At 40.7% G+C, this 9,842-nt stretch overlaps 1 protein-coding gene across 2 annotated transcripts in view; it reads left to right on the top strand.

The window, feature by feature from the left end:
- ADGRB3 (adhesion G protein-coupled receptor B3) overlaps positions 1–5,446 on the top strand; it is a 703,006-nt gene extending 697,560 nt beyond the window's left edge. For both annotated transcript variants that reach the window (XM_084826875.1, XM_084826876.1), the window contains 2 exons: positions 821–925; positions 4,172–5,446. In XM_084826875.1, the coding sequence (XP_084683001.1) occupies positions 821–925; positions 4,172–4,363 (297 nt within the window). In that variant the 3' untranslated portion in view covers positions 4,364–5,446. The remainder of the gene's footprint in view (positions 1–820; positions 926–4,171) is intronic.
- The last annotated feature ends 4,396 nt before the right edge of the window (positions 5,447–9,842 follow it).

The raw sequence follows: 9,842 nt of genomic DNA on the forward strand, positions 1-9,842 counted from the left end.
TAATGAGGCACAAATCGGGCTGCTGGACCTTTCATAACCGGGGTCATCCCATGAAGCTGATTGATGGGAGACTCAGGACAGAGAAAAGGAAGTACTTCTTCACACAGCACATAGTTCAACTATGGAATTCACTATCACAAGATGTAGTGATGGCCACCAATGTGGATGGCTTTAAAAGGGGGTTAGACAAATTCCTGGAGGAAAAGGCAATCAATGGTACTAGTCCTGATGGCGATATGCTACCTCCCGTATCAGAGGCGGTAAGCCTATGTGCACCAGTTGCTGGAGAACATGGGCAGAAGGAAGGGTGCTGTTGCACTCATATCCTGCTTGTGGGTTTCCTGTAGGCAGCTGGTTGGCCACTGTGTGAACAGAATGCTGGACTAGATGGACCCTTGGTCTGATCCAGCAGGGCCCTTCTTATGTTCTTATGTTATTACTAAATATTAAGGAAAATAAAACATTTTTAAAAGCATGTAGTTCATTTCTTTAAGAACTGGTTTTGACTGTCAAGCAATTAAAATCTTCCACAGTGATGGCTGCTATATTCATAACACATCTGCGGTAGCACAAAAGGAATAGCTACTGATTTTGGAGATTCAGGAAAGGGAAAGAGAAAAAGCAACACTCCATATCCAAGCAGCGTATTACAAAGATCAAATAGGGCATGGGGCGATTCATTTCCATTTCTTGTGTCTATAGGAAAGAGACAGTCCAGCCAAATTCAATTTGCTTTATTAAGTTGGAGGAAATAATGGTTCTTTTAAAACTATGCCATGATTCATTATAAAATATTAAGCAATTATATTCCATTTTGCAGAAGGTCATGCATACGAGGAAGAGGCACATGGAACTGTTTCAGGAATTAAATCAGAAATTTCAGACACTAGACAGATTTCGAGATGTACCAAAATCAGGCAGTATGGTAAGTATATTTCCCCCCAATTTCTTATGTACTTTTGAGAGTTATTGACAATGTCATGATTTTTAACGTAAGACCATCTGAAAATGAGATCATATTTATTCTTTTTTACTGAGAAATACCCAAGAAGTAGAAAATCATTAACAAATTTCAGTTGCTAGACTGATGAGGCTGGATGGAGGAAACACTTCAAATCCCTTGCTCAACTATAAATGTATTGAATAAGATTGGACAAGCCATTATGTAGATAAAATCCACAGATATCCATGTTCTGGGGACATCTAGACTTGACTACTGTAATACACTGTACACTCGGTTAGTTCAAAATACAACTGCCAGATGGTTGACTGGGACCAGTCAGTGGGAATATATCTCACTGGTATTGAAAGAACTTCACTGGCTTCCAGTAAGTTTCTAAGCAGAATTCAAAGTGCTGGTGCTTCCCTTTAAAGCTCTATGTAGATTAAAACACAGATACTAGAAGAAACAACTGCTCCTCGACAGGAACAACCTACCCTTGCCTTAAGATAATGTTTGGATGCCCCTGCCATCTGAAGTATGATAGATTGCGACCAGAGAAAAAGAGTCTTCTTGGTGGTGGCACCCTATTTGTGGAATTAGAGGTGTGATTGTCACAGAGGACAATCAACATTGTTATCCTTTTGGTGCTAGGGAAAGACCCCTATTTTCCCAGGCTTTTTAATATATCAATGTAATTGTTTTCCTGTTTCATGTGTTAAAGTTTTATTTGTGTATTTTATGTTGTTTTTATAAGCTGCCCTGGAAGCCCTGCTGAAGCACAGTATATAAATCTTTTAAATAAATATAAGTAAATCAAACCAGTGTAGTGTCCAATGCCCTGAGCTTCCTGAGCAAAGTGTGGAATACATAAATATCCAGTTCTTCCATTTCCATCAAGCTTCTGTGTTGCCTCTTTTCATACAAAGGATGACACAGGTGGAGAACTAGCTTGGCAGCAGATCATGCAGCTCTCTACATGGAGCATGTAAAGCCTCATGACTTGTGTTCTCCCAGTACTCGTTTCCATGTGTTTCCAAGGATTTGCACTTCCCGGATGAGCAATGCAGAGATAGTTTTAAAGGGCTGCAAGCTGAATAATATTGCATATCAACTCTCAAATGCAGAAAATATTCTACATATCAATTATTGCAATGAAGTTTTCAAGTCAACAATAGTGACTTGAGGTATAAATGTTCACTGAACATTCAACATCAAACTTCACAGAGAACAATTCATATATATATATATATATATATATATCTTTAAAATGTTCACTCATAAAACAGTTTACAATTGCAACAAAATTAACAAAATGAAAATTACAATATTTTAAATTAATCTGAAGTATTCTTAATCTGCAGTAGCATGCTGCAAATTCAGGACCAGATGTAGTGATATACATGCCTTTACTGTACTGTTAAACTGTTAAAATATATGTAAATTCAGAACTTAAATTTTACTACTCACTAGCAGGTGCTTTATTAGCTTCTGTGTACACTAGAAAAAGATTTCATGTTAGAAGGAAATCTCTAGGATTGGTAAGGATTGGTAACAGCCAATGAGACTGTTTGTACATCATGACAACAAATCATGAGTTACTTAACCCATAGTTTGTGGGGACATGCACACAAATCATGTGTTTGCCCCAGCCATTTCCAGTTCTAATAAACAACCTACGAATACCCCATTTGTAGACTGGTAGTGTGACTTCCAAATCTGGACACCTTGGACTGTTTATGAGTTAAAGAACTCAGAGTTAACCCAACAACAAATCATGGGTGTAAATCATAGGTTAATTAACCAATAATTTGCCGCCATGACGTGCAAGCCAGGTCATTTTTCTTTATTTGAAGCGACAGCTTCTCCATAACATTTTGTGCCACTGTTGATTCACCAAAGGAATTTTAGCAAACTTCCACCCTTCTTGCAAACTGTATTTTTGCTGCCATGAAAAGCAATTTCAATATATCTGGGGCTGGAGCCAGCTTCGACATGGATTAAATGGAAGGATAGTGCTTGAGAAATGGGTCTTCCATATCCTCTGCTCCTCCCTGTGTGCCTTCTAAAACTGCTTTGAGGGGTTGGGAGACACACACACCCAGAGAAGATCTGGAGGGACAGTGTGGGGCTGAAGGGGGGACGAGAGAATGTGGAAGTCCCATTCTGCAAATGGTATCCTCCACTTGTGCAATGTCAATGCTGGATCGAACCCCTAGTGAGCACATTATGGCCATGTAATGAACTGAACAGTGAACATTTTGGATTTGGTAACTAGGTTTTGTTTTTTAAAGATTTCACACACTTGCTAACAATTTTAAAGAGAAATTATGGAAGCAAGCTCATCTGACTCTAAAAAAATATTTGGAAGATTAAACAACAGCCTAATTTCCCCGCCTCTACATCACATCAAACTAGGCAATGAAAAGTGGCATAAACTACACATCCAGCAGAAACTGAGCTTTGATCAAAGCTCCATTCTAAGGGAAAGAATCCTGTCACTGTAGGGAAGCCACCAAGAGTTCCTCTCTTTTATTTACAGTCATCATACATCCTTGGCCCACACAAAATAAGGCAAGTACCCTTGACTAATCTTAGAGATTGTGATGAGACTTTGGAAAGAAAGGCTCTCTTAAGGTCTGTGGGCCCCAGATGTTGAGAGAGAGGATTCTCATCCAGGAGTTGGATGTACACGTAGTCTCGGATTTCAGAGCCAGTTATTCACATATTGTATGCAATGGACACTTCCAGTGGTTATGACAAGTCTGAGAGGAAAGTTTTTGAACCCTTTCCTTGCAGGGCCTTCTGTTAGCCCAAACACATCCTCAGTCTTAATTTACAACCAGGCTGTGAAACTTGTAGCTTATGCAGATAGGTAGTTGTCAGTTATTCCTGCCCACATTTCTAGGTATTAATTGCAAGTAAATATACAGCTGTCAGTGATGGTCAATGAACCCTTGCCTTACTCTTTTCCAAGCCCACTACTGGGAATCTGTTTGGCAGATCTGTTGGGAAGTCTTCCAGTGTACCAATTGCTCATAGAAAGAGATGAGAAAACTGATTCTGAATATCAGCCAGTTTGGCTTCCTTCAAAGCCATAATGTCTGCTTTTTATGTGATCTCTTGGATGATCCAAACTGCAAAAATGATTTAATTTCTTTTCTTTCTTTCTTTCTTTCTTTCTTTCTTTCTTTTGTTTCTTCCTTTCATCCCCACACCTCATTTTCACAGGAAAATCCAACGGCAGCCAACAAGGCTCCCTGGGACAGTTTCAAAAATACAAGTGAATACCAACATTATACCACAATAAACGTATTAGATTCAGAGGCAAAAGATGCTTTAGAACTAAGACCAGCAGAATGGGAGAAATGTCTGAACTTGCCTCTAGATGTACAAGAAGGCGATTTTCAAACAGAGGTTTAATGAAAGGTGAAACAAACTGAAGCAAAAGCAAAACGTAGAACAATTTCGTTTGCACTGACACTCAAGAGACTTGGGAAGCCTGACACGCCCTGTTGGGACATTGTGGCGAATGTGTGTCAGCACCTTCACGTGCCAAATGTCAGTGGTTTCTTTTCGTACGATATATTCCCACTAGCAAAACTAGTGGAGAGCCCAGGTGTACAATTCTTACCATCGTGTCTTGTAAGTACCCGTGGAATGGATTTGTAAGGTAAATCTTTATAGATAAACCTCAAGCAACGGTTCATGTTGTAACAGCTTCATTTGGTTTAGTTTTCAAAAAACTTCACCATGAAGCACAATGTATATATTTATGCAGTTTTTAAAGTTTATAACAGTCTGTTTGGCCATTACTACACTTTTTACTTTATAATATAAAAAAGCAAAGTTTTGTCGTCATTAAATGAATGTCTGTTGAGCTACATTCTTCATTGCTTTAAATGCAATAAAGTAATAATCTCACTTTTATATGAATAATATATTTCACATCTTTATTATTGCAGTTTTCTCTGGGAGGCTCAGAGTGGCTTTTCCTGCTGCAGCTGTGTATAAAATATTTAAAATGTTGTATGGTGTAAATAAACTTTTGTCTACATATCAGTATTTTCAGTGCATTTTATTTTGGATTTGTTTATCTGAAATTTGCATATTTATAAAGTTTTCTTTAACAACACAGAAGCTGAAAATGTATTCAGAATGTTAATAGCATACTGTTATTACTCCTTTGAGACTAATGATTTCTCAAATGTAATAATAGGTTTGCAAAGCTGTTCTATTTTTTCTAATCTATGAAGGGAAAATACAATGTAAATTGGACTTGTCAGAGCGTTAGTTCTATTATATGTAAATCTTATGCTTTTCCATCTTACTGCAGAAAGACAATTTTTAGATAAACACTGTGCAAGTTTGAACGCACAGAGCTTGCGAGAAATGCTCCTTTTAGTTCGACCATAATATGATGCAATTTTGGGATACTTTCTTCTTGTTACTCTATAACAAACAAATATTTATGGCCTCCTTCAGGACTGATGTACATAGCATGACTCTCTGGAAGAAAAAGTGAATATATTTCATTAAAAACTTCAGTGGGTGGATATCTGGCCATTATCTAAGACAATAGCAAATCACCTCTTAACCTCCAACAGACTTAAGATTTTTACCCAATATTTTGTATTATGAATCAAATTTTATAGTATGTAAAAAAAAAAAAAAGCAGTACTGAATAAATATATTATCCAAATGGCCTGCGTGGTGCAATGAAAATATGCTGATAAGTGGAAAAGTTGATTCAAATGTAAAATCCTCTACCATTTATATCACCTAAATGTCTATCATTCTGAAAGTTGTTCTTCTTACTTTTAAAGCTTCCTTGGATTGGGAAAGGCCTACTTCTTCAAGTCTTGTCAGAGAGCTGCTTGGCTATTTGACTTCCCCTCATGACTGTCTTTTATTTTAAGAATCACTGTCCTATATTTTCAGGCCCAGAAGCGGACTCCTGTGCTACCCGAAAAGAACTGTAATTTGAAACTCAGGTCCAAACTAGATGTGACGTTCGTCAAGTAGTTAGCCTTGGCATGCTTGGTTTTTTAAAAAATAAATAATTAACTGGTGTGGGAGGAGCCAGGTCAGAACCAAAGCGTGGGGGAGCAGGCCTTTAAGCCTTTGTCTCTATTGAAGTCCTGATCAGAATTGCCCCCCTCTTGTGCCTGCTTTGTGGAGCTGTCCTCCATTCATGAATAGCAGTGGCTGGCAGCCGATTCCATTTCACACCACGGCAGGGGCAAAGGCACAGCGGAGGTGTTGAATCTCAGGCCTACAGGCCAGATCCAGCCTCCCTAGGGTCTCAATCTTGCCCTCTGGGCTTTTGCATTTTTTCCCGCCACTCTAAAAGCTTGGAATGCCTCCCCCGAGGCTCAGTCGCTTGCACTAAGAGCTTTGAGCTACAATATGCTGGTATTCTTTGTATTTGGGCCCTCAGGCTGAAAGAAGTTCAACACCTTTGACTTAAAGCCCCTCCTCTTTAAACCATGGTCCCAATCCAGCTCTCTCTTACACACACACACACACACACTCACACACACCACGGACTATCTACTGTTTTGAAAGCATGCACGCTAGGTCTAACTAACGTGGCCCTAAGTTCGAAAACGTGATTCTGTTCAGGTAGTACAGGGGTCGGCTCCTGGACTGGAACTTGTGGGACAGCGTCTTGTTTTTTATTGACCTGTAAGCTGCTCTGGGAGCTTTTCTCACTGAACAGCAGGGTAACAATGCTTTAAATAATAATGCATCAACTAGTTTGGCCTTCGGTGCTGAAGTCCCTGAGAGATGAGAAGTCTTTGATTATAATTGTCGCTACTCCCTGTGAGTCTAATGCAAGCCAAATGAAAGTCAACGTTTGCATTCCCATTGGCCTAAGTCTGTCTAGCATCTTTTAGCAGCACTAAATAAAGGCAGAAACAGTAGGGTGGCTGGGTGTCCTACTTTACAGAAGACAGGCCTCTGTTTTGGAGAGCTGGGAGAGGAATGTTCTCTATTTGAAGAGGTGTCCAGTCCAAGTCTGGTTTGAAATCAAAGAGCCGTAAGGAGGGAGAGCAGCAGGGGCCTTGTAGCTCCCCATCAGCAGGTAGCACCTAGACAGCAGACTGAGCAGGCACACAGGGCACCTAGTCAGTCTTCTCCACTACGGCGCGATGTATTTATTTCTAATTAAATTATACCAATTATTTCTAAATGTGCATCTATACATATAAATTAACATATGCAAATGTTATGCAAATTGGTGTCCTCTTTTGTCCTCTGTTTTGGTGATGTATTTTTTTTTTTTTTCTTTTGGGGGTGATGTGTTAGGCCACCCTAAGAAACAGGCACACCAACAGAAATAGGCACTCCAACCCTACCATCGGCATAGCTGGTGATGGAGCAGAGTAGCTTTCACAGCTGAAGCACCATCATACGCACTGCAAGCGCGCAAAGTGGTTTGGCAAAGATACCTGTCGTTCCTGGTTCACACCTGCACATTCATCTCTCAGTAACTGCAAGAGCCATAACATCACCATGCACACAATGTTCGTAGTGGAGGCAGCTCACACACTGAGGTGCCGCTCTTCAAGTGTACCGTAATTAAGTGTAGAGAGTGTGTGACCCCATTATAAACAGTTAAACTCACTATAAGCAATTCTATCAAAGAACTGGTGTATAGAATTATCAGAATTATATGGATTTAACCAACAAAATTCAAAAGTTAGGTGTCTCCACAGTTACTAAAATGCCATGGAGGTGATTGACTGGAGGTCCTGTCACGCTCCTACCATGTTTCTAGCCATTTCAAGGCCATAGCTTGGGCTATACTGTATCTGGCAGTTATCAGCAGCAGCATCCCTCAGTGTTGCAACTCCATGACATTATGGATGTTTTTGTAACACTATCAATGGCAACATTGGATTGGTGCACCCCTCAAGTCATGGCCTGCTGAGCAGTAGTAGCTCATTTGGTAATGTATGTATGTAATTCGACCTTGAGAATAATCAAGGCGACAACATTTACCTTTTCACTAATCATTTACTGTGCTGGCTTTCCTCTTGAAAGATAATCATAATATATTAATGAACTTATATTCAATATTTGTAGAGCTTTCTGAAAGCATGTCCGATTACAAAGCTCTCAATTATTTATTTGGCTGGCTTAATGTTAAGCCAGAAAATGTGCAGTCTTCAGGGACACAACCATGTCTACTAAAAGTTTGTTTCGGTTTGTTTGTTTTTTAATGTGGTGCAATGCAGGATAAGTCAGAGGCGGGGAGGTTAAAAAAAGAAGTGAAAATATGGAGCATTTTATGTCTAGCTGCATTATGTACAAATATAAATTAAATAGCAAAGATGCTGTACCCTGTCTCAGATAGGAGTGTGCCAATCCTTCTAGGCAGTATGCATATGTGAAAGCAGACTTCCGCTTGAGTACCCCTGGCTGGATGGGGACTCCATGCAAAGTAGCTGGGTCTAGGTGTCCATAGCCCTGCCAGTAAATTGTCAATAGCACCAATCTGCTGTTTGAAAGAAGAAATGGGGATCCAATTTATTTCCTCTCCCACTACTCTCCCCTTCTTTCTTGGGGATTGCTATTGAGTGATCTGCCAATCCACTGCAATATGTCTGCTGTGGTATTTGTGGAGTGCCTCCCCCTTTTGCCTCCCCCTCCCCCCCATCTGCCCCAGTTGGAGATGGGAAGACCAATTGAGGTGGCCCTTTCAGAGGGAGAAGTCCATGGATCAGAGTGTTTATATACACGTTTTAATATTTTTATTTAAATAGTTATATTTTAATGAAATATATTTTGGACCAAAATTAAAATTAACCATTATTTTTAGACACCGAAGGCTGAACTGATTTTTATTACTCATTATGCAGGATAAAGCCACGTGCTTTCCACAGCTATAGAGTCCAGCAGTGGGGCTGTATTTAAAGCTATTCTAGACTATGGGCACAATCCTAGTTTCCCTGAGAGGACAGCAGAGGGGCTCCTAGATGCTGCAGGTCTCCCGCTCCATGGGGGGAGGCCTCCGTGGTGCTGTGGCAGAAAGCTCCACCAGCAGCAGTATACTGCCAGCAGGGCTTTGCAGGGAGTGAGGCTGAAAGCAGGGGGTTCGGGGGTTGCCGAAGTGTCCTGGCTTCTGCAGGATCATTCCTGTAACACAGCCATAGAAAGGCCAAACATTTTCCTTTCCATTAGTGTCAATGAGAGGGGAAATTCTAAAGGCGGAATGGGGGTGGGGTGGAGACAGAAAATGAGCCAACCCACCTTCCAGCCTGGCTTGCACAAGCCAGCAGAGCTTAGCAACTGGCAGTTTCTCCACCACAGAATCTCCCACAACCACCAAGCTGCTAGTCCTGATGACTCTATGAGATGAGAAGGCAATCAATGGTACTAGTCCTGATGGCTATATGCTACCTCCAGTATCAGAGGCAGAATGCCTATTTACTCCAGTTGCTGGGGAACATGGACAGGAGGGTGCTGTAGCATTCACATGCTTGTGGATTTCCCATGGGCAGCTGGTTGGTCACCGTGGGAACAGAATGCTGGACTAGATGGACCCTTGGTGTGATCTTCTTGTGTTCTTATGAATGATCTGTTAATGTGCCTCCACATTTTGTCAGCAAAGCAAAACATTCAAATCTTCTCCTACCATGCTTGGATAATGTGCATGTAGCCCAGATGCACTGGGTGGCAGCTTATATGCACAGGAGCTCCTGTGGATATGGGGAGGTCCCCTACTGCTGAAGTGAATGGAGAAGCTCCTTGTGGAGCACTAGAGATATCATGGGGTCTGGCACCTGGTCCAAATGCTTGTTTCCATCATACAATGGCACAGCCATTGTCTGAAGATTTAGTTTTCATTGTTTGGGGATCAGGCGATTTTGGGAAACAGTACTATTATTCTTAC

The sequence above is a fragment of the Heloderma suspectum genome, chromosome 1 (assembly GCF_057233095.1).
Source record: "Heloderma suspectum isolate Gila_16-S chromosome 1, 16-S_ref, whole genome shotgun sequence".
NCBI lineage: Eukaryota > Metazoa > Chordata > Lepidosauria > Squamata > Helodermatidae > Heloderma > Heloderma suspectum.